Source organism: Phocoena sinus, chromosome 2 (assembly GCF_008692025.1).
Source record: "Phocoena sinus isolate mPhoSin1 chromosome 2, mPhoSin1.pri, whole genome shotgun sequence".
Taxonomy (NCBI): domain Eukaryota; kingdom Metazoa; phylum Chordata; class Mammalia; order Artiodactyla; family Phocoenidae; genus Phocoena; species Phocoena sinus.
Window position 1 is genome coordinate 146,447,694 of NC_045764.1, and position 13,502 is coordinate 146,461,195.

The following is a 13,502-nucleotide window of genomic DNA, read 5'->3' on the forward strand; positions in this document are numbered from 1 at the left end:
GGGTACTTAAGATTTCTTAGACATTACACAAATAGCACAACCATAAAAGAAAAGAAAAAACAAAAACTTGAGAAACTGTTCTTCATAAAACTTAAAGCCTTCTACTCTTCAAAACACAAACCCTACTTCCCAAAAAGGAAAGGCAAGCCAAACCGAAAGAAAATATCTGCAACACATATACATGACAAAGGACTTGTGCCCAGAATATATAAAGAACTCTTACAATCCAATAATAAGAAAACAAACAATCCAATAAAAATGGGTAAACGACTTAAATACTTCAGAATATATATGAATGGCCAATAAACATATAAAAATATGCTCATCATCATTAGTTATCTGGGAAATGCAAACAAAAAACCACTCCACAACCCCTACGATGGCTAAAATAAAAAGGAATGATAATATCAAATGTTGGCAAATGTTGGATGTGAGATAACTGGAACTGTCATACATGGCTGATAGAATTGTAAAATGACACACATGGTTTGAAAAGTTTGGCAGTTTCTTTTAAGCTAAACACACTCCCAATTACTAGGTATTTAATCAAGGCAAATTAAAACACATGTTTACACAAAGAGTTGCATATTGATACTCACAGCAGATTTATTTTTAATAATCAAAACCCAGAAACCCAAAAGTCCATTACTAGGTAAATGGATATCATAATGTGGTATATTGTGGTATAGTTACACAATGAAATACTACTCAGTAATACAAATAAATGCATAGATGAGTGAAGAAGCCTAAATACACTCTATATGATACCATTTCTATGACGTTCTATATTAGGCAAACTCATCTACAGTGACAGAAATCAGATCAGTGGTTGCCTAGGAGGATGGGGTGAAAAGGCCCACTGCAGGAACACACAGAGAAGTTTTCTAAAGTGATGAGTCATGATTACACATGTGTATATTATTCGCCAAACTTCTTAGAACTTTACACTTAAAATGAATGCACTTGATTACATGTCAATCATACCGCAATAAATTGATTTAAAAATGAATCTGGTAATTCTTAAGTGCAAAAATGCAAGTATCCTAAGCAACTATCATTGACTCTTATTATTAATCAACAATAAAAGACAGTCTAAAGTTACTTGAAGCACCGATTATTTGGTGATAATTGGGCAAAAAATGTGATTACAGTACCCTACTTCTCACACAGTATCTTTTCAACGCAAATATGATAAAATGATTTTTTAAAAAAATTCTAAGCGCAGTCTCAAGATGTTAATGTGAATGAAAGTTAAAAAGAACTGAAAAATGCTGATATAGAAGATGAAGTTTAATCTCAAAATCCTCATAACCTACCTTTCTAGCCAGCTTTGGACCCTCCCTGCTCTACACTATACAGTAACAACAACAACTTAATAATTTGCCCTCACCAAAGAAGATCTACAGATGTCAAATAAGCACATGAAAAGATGCTCCACATCGTATGTCATCAGGGAAATGCAAATGAAAACAACAATCAGATACCACTACTCACCTATCAGAATAGCCAAAATTCAGGACACTGATAACACCAAATGCTGGTGAGGATGTGGAGTTACAGGAACTTTCACTGACTGCTGGTGGGCATGCAAAATGGTACAGCCACTTTTGTTTCTTACAAAACTAAACATACTCTTACCACATGATCCAGCAATTGCATTCCTTGGTATTTGCCCAATGGAGTCAAAAACTTACGTCCACACAAAAACCTATGCATGAATATTTACAGCAACTTTATTCATAATTACCCAAACTTAGAGGAACCAAAACTCCTTCAGTAGATGAATGGATAAAGTGTAGTACATCCAGAGAACGGAATATTATTTAGCACTAAAAATAAATGGACTATCAAGCCATGAAAAGATGTGGGGATCCTTAAATGCATATTGCTCAGTGAAAAAAGCCAATCTGGAAAGGCTACATACTGTATGATTTCAACTATATGACACTCTGGAAAAGGCAAAGATCAGTGGTTACTAGGGCTAGGAGGGAAGAGAGGGATATATAGGTGAAGCACAGAGGATCTAAGGTAGTGAAAATACTCTGTATGATACCATAATGATGGACATAGGTCATTATACATTTGTACATTCCCATAGAATGTACAACACCAAGAGTGAACCCTAATATGAACTATGGACTTTGGGTATTTACAATGTGTCAATCAATGTAGGTTCGTCAATTGTAACAAATGTACCTCTCTGGTGGGGGACATCAATAATGGGGGAGGCTATGCATATGTGGGGATGGGGGATAGGGGAAATCTCTGTACCTTCTCAATTTTGCTGTGAAACAAAAACTGCTCTAAATAAATAAAGTCTTAATTAAAAAAAATAATAATTACCACCTCCCTGCTTTTCACCCTTCCACACACACAGCTGTTCCATGTCTCCAAGATTTTCGATGTCTTCTTCCTTTTGCCTAGAAACACATTTCACTGAAATTACTTGTTTAATTAACTCTTTACACTATTGCAGGAATTACCAATAGTTCCAATGATGAATAAAGCTGCTATAAACATCCATGCACAGGGGACTGGCTTTTTTTCATTTTTGTATCTCCTGTGCCCACCTAGTACCTAGGACACATACAAACCTCAGTCGGTGGCAAGCGACTGTTAAAGCCATTGGAAGTAACACCTAAGCCAGGAACTCCTAACATTTCTAATTCTGGGGAAATGCAGCAACGTTAATAACGTCTCTGTGAGCCTCTAGCAGGCTTTTTCATAACCTGAAAAAGAAGGCACAAAAGGAAAGGGGGGAAATATAGAAGGGGAAGCCCAATGTCCCCAAAATGCCTATGACATAGGTTACCCTGCCTTTCCTGGATGACTCAACTCTTGCTCCTCTGAAATCTATTTTCCACACAGCAGCAGTAATGACAGGCACCATTAAATTAATTAAATGAGTTATCTTTGGTAAACTGCTTAGAAGAGTGCCTGATACAGAATCAACACTATAAAAGTATCTGTAAAACAAAACAAAACAAAACCCCCATTTAATTCTCACAACAAGTCTGAATAGGTGCTATTAATACTCTCATTTTATAGCTAAGGAAATCAAAGTATATAGAAGTGAGGTAACTTGCCCAAGGCACATAGCTAGTAACACAGGTATTCTGGCTCTTAATCACTATGCTTTACTGCTCACTGCAATTATATTAAAATTCAGTTCTCTTTGTATCCACAGTGCCTAGCACAGAAACATGCGCTACAGTCATTGCTCAATAAATGTGTAGATTGAAAGAAAGAAAGAATGAATGATTCAAACAAGTGATTCAAGAGGTTAAATGACTAGGCATCTTTTCACCCAAAACTATTATATTCTCTGGAGACTCTCTGGTCCAAAGATGAAATATGTCAGTTGTTATTTGTTACTTCTCCCAAAAGAGAGTAACATGACAAAGAGCGAAAGAGGGAAAATCTTAAACCTCAAAGAAACAGAAAGACAGTGCAGCAACAAAAAATGTATTACGCCCATGGTCCGTCTCTGTCCATCCTGGTGCCCCATCTGATGGAGGCGACAAAGAATATGGCCTGTGTGAATGAAAAAAATACTGCCTGCAACACTGTAAACAAAGGTTGTTGCAGCCATCGAGCCATCACATTATAGCTGCCCGTGACAGTGAGCCCTGAGGAAACTCAGGATGGAAGCAGCATGCCTGCCGTCAAGCAGTCGGCCACCACAGCCACTTCCAGTGATGTACCCTGAGGAGACTCGGGGTGAGAAAGCCCAGGATACTGGCCCCAGATAGCTGAGGTGCATGTCAAAGGAATGACTTCAATGAGCCCAGACTCTTGCATCTTCCCATACACAGAAAAGCACTAAATTCCTTAACTTGAGGTGTCTGGTTTTCTTTACTTAACAGTAACCTTTTGATGTTCTGACTACCTGGTCTTTGTTGCAAGAACTCCTATGTGTCCTGGCTCCTCCCTTACCCCTTCAGAGCAGACTCTCAGAGCTATCTGAGAGGCTGCGTCCCAGGCTTAAGTCCAGTTTTGTCTGCTAAATAAAACATAACTCTCGACTTCTAGGTTGTGCTTTTTTTTTTTCAGTCAATACAGACCAAAGATGTTTCAGGCAGTACGTGCCAGGACGTACATCTGGGCCTCTTTTTATTGCTCCTAAGTTTCTCTTTCAAATATCTAGGTAGGCATTTGATCTACCTATTCCTGATCCCTCCAGAATTTGGCTTCTCCAGCTGGCTCTCCTGTGGACTTGATGGTTTATTGCAACCAGGTTACAACCAGTTATACTAATTATCGTTTTAATTTGTTCTCTGTTTCCAAATTATTTGTGCTTTTTGTCTCTCTGCTGCACTATGACTTTGTTAATGTTACTAGCCGTATTACTTATATCCTGTCTATTTTATAAGATTGTTGTCTCCTGCATTACCCCAGGCCCCCAACAAAACTAGTAATGTCTTGAGTTAAACCTATATAACTCTATACAGAATAATTGTAATAGTGCAACTCTAGGTATGGGAAGAAGCAACAAGGGAAAACATTTCCTGGATCATAATAAACTAGTAAGACGGTGGATGCAGAGAATTTTAAATTATCAACAGGGCCTAATCCAGAAATTGGCACCTTGAGTGGCATATCAACAGAAGCTTTGCCTGATCTAGGAATGAGCCTTCCTAGCACTGTGGGACAAAAATCAGTCATGAAATGTCTCCCAAACGTTGGTCGAATTTATGACCAAGGGGAGGGACTGCGTGTGAAAAGTGTTGCCTGCCATTTTGGTAAACAAAGGATGTTGTAACCATCAAGCCATCAAATTACAGCTGCTCCTGACAAAGAGCCCTGAGGGAACTCAGCATGGAGACAAAGGGGCTGACCCACTGCCAAGCCCTGAGCCACTGCAGACACGCCCAATTGTGCACCCTGAGGGGACTCAGGATGGGAAAGAACAGGATACTGGCCCTAGATAGCTAAGGTGTGTATCAAAGGAACGCTTTCAATGAGCCCAGACTTGCGTCTTTCCATATGTAGAAAAGCCCTAAATTCCCTAACTTGAGATATCTGGTTTTCTATCATTAACGGTAATCTTTTGATGTTCTGACTACCTGGGCTTTGTCTCAAAACCCCTATATATTCTGGCTCCTCCCTTACCTCTTGGGAGCAGTCCCTCAGAGGTGTCTGAGAGGCTGTCTTCTGGGCTTGAAGTCCTCAGAAAGAATGCCAAGTAAAACATGTAGATTGTGCATATTTTCTCAACATTTAGATTGCGCATTTTCTTCAGTCGACAGCATCCTTATTCTCTCACTCCAGGATAAGCCCTTTTGCAAGCACTGAATTTGTATACCCGGTCTCTACCAGATCATGTCTCTACTTGCTCCCTTGCTTTCAAAATGTTTCGATCTCTTAATTTTTGCCTGATATTACAATTTATACCCTATCTGTTGCCCTCTTTTCAATTTTCTCTTATTCTGCTGCTTCTTGCCCAATATATGGTAAGCTGTGCATAGCAACAGGCATGAAAACACCATAGTTTTGTACAAGGGGAGAATGACATTATCTAATTCGTTTCTAAGACACTTCCTAAAGGCATTGACTATTTCCTTTGGTCTTCTGTCTGAAATATTCCACTGAGTCTGACTCTACTGGGAACATATCTTATGAAGGTACATAAGTCTCTGGATATTCTACCTCTTGAGGATAGTCAGCACATGCCTACCATAATTATCCTCCTACTGAACTGCAAAATTCTAAAAAATAGGGATCATTTCTTATTCTTTATCCTAGTATCAATGATTCCTAATCATAGTGTACATAGTAAACACCAAATGAATATTTTTAAAAACAGCTTCCCTTTATTTCTGAGCCTCCTGAAACCAAGTTTGTTCTGATTCAATCAATCAGGTATAGACAGTTTTCCTCAATAAATAATTGTACATTTACTCAAATACAATCATTGGCTACTTTGTTGCCTAGTCACATGGCTTTACAAAATGTTTCTATAGCTGAGCATCTATCAGCTGGCCTTTCTACTTCTATCTTGAAAAAATTCTTAGTAAGATTGATCCTTGAAGCAATCTTTAGAGACACATTCTTTGTATCATATACTTTTCTCACTCTCTGTGTTTTTCCACTTATTCCATCTCCTTGTTTCTGGAATGTTAGTCAGTTTCCTACCATTATATCACATTGTGACCAAACTGATTCTTCTCTCTTAAATTGTATTTAGTGGAGAACCTTGTTTATGACTTTTTGAAAGCTGAAATAGACCATGTTACTGGTTATCTTTATATAACAACATCCTATTATACTTTTCTGATATTCATCAATTTGCCTAGTCATTTCATGAACATTTACTGACCACTTTGTGTCATGTACCAGGCAAGGCATTAGGAAAATAAGAGATGAAATATATATGCTTTTAATCAGAAGAGCTCAGACTGAAGTAGAGGGAAGAGGAGACACAAGTAAGGAAGCAAATATAGAAATAACGCTATTTTTTTCTCTCTGTGTTCCCACAGGACTCTGTGATCTTTCTAGGATCGTTCAGAGCCTGGATTTTTAAGTCACATAGACCTGGATCCAATTCTTTTTTTTTTTTTTAACATCTTTATTGGCGTTTAATTGCTTTACAGTGGTGTGTTAGTTTCTGCTTTATAAAAGTGAATCAGCTATACATATACATATATCCCCACATCTCTTCCCTCTTGCATCTCCCTCCCTCCCACCCTCCCTATCCCACCCCTCTAGGTGGTCACAAAGCACTGAGCTGATCTCCCTGTGCTATGTGGCTGCTTCCCACTAGCTAGCTATTTTACATTTGGTAGTGTATATATGTCCATGCCACTCTCTCCCAGCTTACCCTTCCCCCTCCCCGTGTCCTCAAGTCCATTCTCTAGTAGGTCTGCACTGGATCCAATTCTTAACTCTGCCACTTAAAGAGTTGTGTGATGAGAGTCAAGGTTTTCTCCTTTGCAAAATGGGATAATAACCATTTATTCCTTGCTGGGAGTAGATGAGACAAAGTGCTTAGTTTGGCAATACATGACAGACAATAAATGGTGTCTGAGATGCATAATAAGGGGGCATCTAGCCTGGGTAAAGAAGGCTTCCTGGAGGAGGTGACTCTTGAATTGAATCTTAATCAATGAATAGGAAGGGGAAGGAATCAAGATGGAATCTTAGAGAAAGGTTAAGTTTTCATACCAGCATTGAGAACTTTTCATAATCCAGTCTCTACCTATCTTAGCAACCTCTTCTTCCTTAACTCTCCTACATGAACCCTTCCTTCTATCCAGGCTGGTTTATTCACTCATCTCAGAATAGGCTTACTTATTTTCTTTTCTCTATTTCTCCTTAAGCCATCCCTGGTTGTGACACTAGCCTAAAGCTTGTCTATAAGAGCAACGTAAGTTCCACCTTCTTGTAATTGATCAGTCTGGCCCCCACCAATGCCTCCATTCTTTCACCTTTTCTAGCACAGGGTTAGATTAACATACCTCTCTACACACTTCCTTTGTCCTCCTATTACATTCATGCTCATCGCAGTCCTTAACCATCTGCACCTCTGCACTGAGATTTAACTTTTTACATGTGAATGTCATATCTCCATTGGAACATAAATTCAATGAGGGCTAGACTTCACATAATCAAAAGAGAAAACAGGGGGTTTCCCTGGTGGCGCAGTGGTTGAGAGTCCGCCTGCCGATGCAGGGGACGCGGGTTCGTGCCCCGGTCCGGGAAGATCCCACATGCCACGGAGCGGCTGGGCCCGTGAGCCATGGCCGCTGAGCCTGCGCGTCCGGAGCCTGTGCTCCGCAACGGGAGAGGCCACAGCACTGAGAGGCCCGTGTACCGCAAAAACAATAAAAAATAAACCAAAAAAAAATAAAAAGAGAAAATAGGGCAAGGATACAGCACTTTATTCTCAGCTCTATTTGGCATATGAAGGGTCAGAAAACTGTTAGCACCAGTCTCGGGGTTAAACACAAAGCACACGGCAGGTCTGTAGAGGCTTAGATGCTTGGACTTCATGAGGTTTTTGTTTTTAGGTTCTCACCTTGATACGCTGTCAGCTCTCTCAATAGAAAACTATAAAAACTTTCCACTGCGAATTGTGTTAGTCATAAGATGCCTCAAAGCATTCTGGAAATAAGGCATAATATAACAAAATAAAGGTCAGGAGAAAGGCTGGGAGCCAACTCCTTAGCCATAGCTACTATAGTGGGAGGTAGTATATGGAACACTATAATCAACAGATCTGGGTTAAATTCCTGGCTTTTGAAACTTACTGGCTTTAGAACTTGGGCAAATCCTTAACCTCTCTGAGAGACAATTTCCTCAATTAATAATGTGGATTAATCACCATTCACGGTGGTTGTGAAGAAAAAACATTTATATATATATATAAAGTAACTAGCACACTGCCAGAAAGAGAATACTTCCTTAATTATTCATTATTAAAACACCGTACCAACCCATTACCCTCTGCAACTCCTTTAAAGAAAGTAGAAAAATAGAGATTCTGTTCCCTCTTTAAAGGTGGTAATCGGCAGCAACTTGCCGAAACTCACTGATAACTCAGTCCTGAATATCCTAATATCCAACATGAAGTAGGGTTGTCTTTATGGCCAATATGTACCTGTTACAGTGAAAAAAAGCTAAATTAGATTCTTGTCATACTTCTTAGAGTAACTGAGTCTTTCCAACATTAAAAACTCTCAATTTGGGGCTTCCCTGGTGGCGCAGTGGTTGGGAGTCCGCCTGCCGAGGTAGGGGACGCGGGTTCGTGCCCCGGTCCAGGAGGATCCCACATGCCGGCCGCTGAGCGGCTGGGCCCGTGAGCCATGGCCGCTGAGCGTGCGCGTCCGGAGCCTGTGCTCCGCAACGGGAGAGGCCACAGCAGTGAGAGGCCCGCGTACCGCAAAAAAAAAAAAAAAAAAAAAAAAAAAAAAAAAACTCTCAATTTGATAAAAGTGGGAGGCTTCGAGACTATAATCAAGCTGGATGCCCATAGAAAGAAGAGTGTTCCATAAAGGATAAAAAGTAAACTCTTCAAACACTTGAGGGCACTTCATTTGAGATTGTGATTGATTCTTCAGACCACCTACTGCTGGTTCAAAATGGCAGGAACCATAAAACAACACATGGCCAAAGAATCATGAACTCTTGGAAGTGGAAGAAACTAACAAAGTCGTCCAGCCTAAGCCTCTCCTTACATGGCTGAGGAAGTAGGCATAGGATAGATGTCAAGCTACGTACCAAGCTTCCTTTTGCCTCACCAGATACTCACTTCATAGTCATAATTTCCCCAAGATTTTATTTCCCTTGCAGTAAGCAAGATCAGACAGAATAGGTTCATTTGCCTTGCAAAATGGGCCTAAACACTGGAATTACCCAAGACTCTTGCCCCTGACAGAACACTGACACAAAAAGGCAAAAGTATGTACATTCTTGCAGTTACCTGATTAAACTATCAGGTCCCTACAAAGGATGCTGTACTGAAACAAAGAGTGACAATGCTGACTACAAACAGAGATGCATACTTGGAACCATAGGCTTTTCATATTTCTTCTATAGAAAGAAAGAACACTATGGGACTACCAAAATTACTGGAAGCTTCTAGTGGTGATAACTGACTTCTTCCCTATGTATCTTCATGATGGCACAATGAGGAAAAGCGGAGTTAGACTGTGAGACTTCTTAGGAATACCACATAGCAGGTAACTAGCTTTGGGAGGTGATAAACAGAAAATTGGAACCTCATTAAATGAACCAATCAAACTTCAAATGACTGTTTTTATCCAAGTTTGTGGCTCTACTCATCTAAACTTTTAAGTTTATCAACTTCTATGAGTAAAACATGAAAATGCTTAGAAAAAATTAAAAGTCACTAGGTGAATAAATTCATTCATTTTTGAATAAATGCACATACAAAACAGAAATTAAACAACTCTGAGGTGAGATATATTAGCATATACAATTATTCTTAATCAGTCCTTTGACGTTTGTCCTAATTCTAATAATGCAGAAAAATGGTAACACTAGGAACTTCAGGTCTGCAAGATCAATAGGATCAGAAATTTCAGTGAATAGTGAGCTGAGCATTAATCAACACTGTTATGTAAATACCAAAAAAGGTGAAGTGATATTACACTAAACTTTTAAAATATTTAGTGACTGGAATATGCAAGAGAATATCAGAGTTCTGCTCTGCTCCAGTCAGGAGATCCTGAAAATACTGTGGATACTGCAGCAAAAGGACCATGTCAAAATACGTTAAATTCTTAAGCAAGAGACAAGAATCAAACTTCAAATCACATCACAAGAGAGCTAATGTAACAACTAGGGATATTTAGGCTGTAGAAGAGACAAAACAGGAGAACAACCAGATGCCTTTAAATACTTGCAAGGCAATCAGAAAATGAACTACCATTGTTTCAGTTGGCCCTAGGAGAAGAACAAGTACCAATGCATGAAAAGTACAGAAAAACAGATTTTGGTTTAACAATAATTTTCCATGTTAGCCTCAAAAGTCAATAACCATTAACAGGGAGAGAAGGAGAAATTTACATAAAATAAGAAAAGTGTACCTAAGAGACTTGGGCACACTGAATGAGCCTTTGACAAAAGTTTAGATCGTATGAAGCATGACATTAAACCATGCAGATTAGTAATAAATTACACTCTCATAAGTAAAGTTGATTTCCAATTTTTTTATAACAAGAAAGAAGACAAAGCATGGATGATTCAGAAAGCCATATTTGGGCTTCCCTGGTGGCACAGTGGTTGACAGTCCGCCTGCCGATGCAGGGGACACGGGTTCGTGCCCCGGTCCGGGAAGATCCCACATGCCGCGGAACGGCTGGGCCCGTGAGCCATGGCCGCTGAGGCTGCGCGTCCGGAGCCTGTGCTCCGCAACGGAAGAGGCCACAACAGTGAGAGGCCCGCGTTAAAAAAAAAAGAAAACAACAAAGTCATATTTTATGAAAAATAATCTATGAGTGGTGGTCAAGCTACTGCAAAATTCCAGATGGGAAAAGATGGACTGGTCTAAGTAGTGACGATGGAAACAGAAAGGAGTGAAAGACTTAAAAAATTATTTCCAATAGAGCTCATGGTACTTGATGAGTTGTTGGAGACTCTTGAAATAACAGTATTTAGCTGGATTTACTGTGTTAACCTAACCATTTATCTACTAACAATAAAAACAACAATAGTAGTGAACACACAGTGCTTAGCACACAATGTTCTAAATATTTTACATAGATTAACTGATTTCATTCTCATAACCATAGGAAGCGTACTCTATTATCATGCACATTTTACATATGAGAAATTAAGTCTTACATCAGTAAAGTTAGTTAATAAATATCAAAGAACTAGTAAGAGGTTAGATACCATTTTTGGACCTACATAAGCCCAAAGCTAAAGCTCTTAATTGATACACTAGACAGCTGTAAAGGAAAGGCAACAAAAGCCAAAGTGGGCAGCATGTAGTACTATTAAGAGCCTAGTGGAGTGAAATGCATCAGGAGATAAAAGCACTGTAGGTGAAAGTGAGGATTTGGTAGTATCGGAATCACATGACGGGCTTGTGGGAAGGAAGGAAGGGATGAAAAGGACCAAAGAAACATCTGTATTGAATCCAAATTCACAGAGGTGGGTCCTAGGAATTAACCTTTTTAAAAAAAAAAAAAAAGAAAAACCAAAAAACTTTGGATAATTTTGAGGCGAAACCAGCTTTGGGGACATCTGTAGTAGATCTTTAAGGTCTCTTTCTGGTTTAACACTCCAGTTGACCGTCTAAATGAATTTCCCAGAAATGAAAGGAGGGAGGGAGGGATACTAGCACCAAGAAAACGGCTATGCATTTACAGTACACACCGTTTATGCTCCCATTTTTACTAAACTGTCTCTCATGGAAACAGGGATAGAGCAGGCAAACGGAAGGAAGGGTGTGGTGTTCACGGGTGCTGGCTAAAAAGCAGGCTTTCCCCCAGGATTTTCTAGTACCGTTAGCAGAAAGAAACTTCCTGACTATAAATATATGTGGTAACCCGACTGCAAAATTAGGTGGACCCCTCAGATCCGTCTCAGGCTAACGCTGGATGCCAATATAGCCTTCTATGTGCTCACAAGCGTTGCAGGAAATATCTCGGTTGGGGCCTGCCTTCTCCGAGGCCAAAAGAATCTGGCTCTGCAGAAGAGGTGTCCGCTCTGCAATTACAGCCTCAAGTACCCTACTCCCAGCGATGATCATTTCTGCACATACCTGAGGGTCCTCTAGTGAGATTGATCTCCTCCTCAGTAACCAAGTAATCCACTCTTCCGTTCATATTTTACTCTTGTCTGGCTTCCCAACCTGGGTCAGCGTGGGCTCGCGGAGGCGAAGGTGAGAATCACCCCGGCGGCGGCCACAGCATCGCACTTTCGGTTTCAGTAGCCCCTGAACCGGAAGAGGAAGCCAGGAGAGCGGCGAGCGCCAGGAATGCTGGGAGTCGTGGTTCTGGCTGCCGTTCTGAGGCGTTATCTCACCTGGTGGTCAAAACGAACTGTGAGGTGAGTAAGGAGCGCATTTCTATCCTGGGTAGGGATAGGGAAGGTAAGAGACATAAATGAATTGATATTGTCAAGGAAAAATGAAAACTAACATCTCCTGCCATCTCAGAAAATCTTACCGAATGTAGAAAAAAAATTATATTATTCAGTAAGCCCTGAACCAGACTGGGATGGGTGTCACAGGCAATTGCTAATGCGATTGCAAAGAAAGAATCTCACCCTTATTTATAGACAAACAGATATAATCCATTACGTGCATGTTCTCATGTAAGAGTACTACGTAACCACACCGGTTGCTATACCTTCTTTGGTAGGTCACGCTTGGGGTAGCCATTTGTGTTCCTTAATTGCCATTATCGAAGGGAAAAAGAAAACTTGTCTATTTCTGTGACAATAAGGTACTTTTAGCTTGGAGCAACGAGCCTAGGCTAACTTCTATGGTGCGAGGATATGGGGCACTATCTTCCTGGATATTTAGATTTCAAAGAGTTGGCTCCCAGGACCTTGAGAAAAACTTTACTGAGTTGTACCTGGTAAGAGGCTTGTTTAGCTTTTAAAAAGACTTATATACATATAAAAGAGACATAGGAAGGATTTATAATTACAAATTTGTTCAAGAAAATTCTCTATGAAAGGGGAGAGGGGTAAAGGTCTCTTCCTTTTGGTAACAGGGAAAACAGGGAAAATTCAATCTTTTTTTTTTTTAAGTCCCTGCAGTAAGACTGGTAAACACAGTAGCTTCTGATTTGATTATTTAATCTGAATTGGAATGCCTTAATTGGAATTGAACTTTTCAGTCTTCCATCAATCCCTGTGGTCTGACTCCAGGTGATTTCTCAAACCAGAAGCTAATGTGTTTATCAAACAAAACAAGAAAGAGGCAGATTCAGCAGGAAGGCCTCTTATTTGCCAATCCTGAGAGAAGTTAATATGCAATAGTGGAAAGAACACAGGAGGTGATGTTAGAAGACCTGATCTCAAGT

At 39.9% G+C, this 13,502-nt stretch overlaps 1 protein-coding gene across 3 annotated transcripts in view; it reads right to left on the minus strand.

The window, feature by feature from the left end:
* The window catches only part of SYNJ2BP (synaptojanin 2 binding protein), a 54,595-nt gene extending 42,105 nt beyond the window's left edge, over positions 1 to 12,490 (minus strand). The window contains exon 1 of one of the 3 annotated variants that reach the window (XR_004348330.1): positions 12,233 to 12,394. Coding sequence is in view for 1 of the 3 variants with exons in the window: in XM_032621965.1 (XP_032477856.1) it covers positions 12,233 to 12,296 (64 nt within the window). In the remaining 2 variants the exon portion in view is untranslated. Of the gene's footprint in view, positions 1 to 12,232 lie in introns of all 3 variants that reach the window. The other 2 variants (XR_004348331.1, XM_032621965.1) reach the window with 2 other exon arrangements.
* Between the last annotated feature and the right edge of the window lie 1,012 nt (positions 12,491 to 13,502).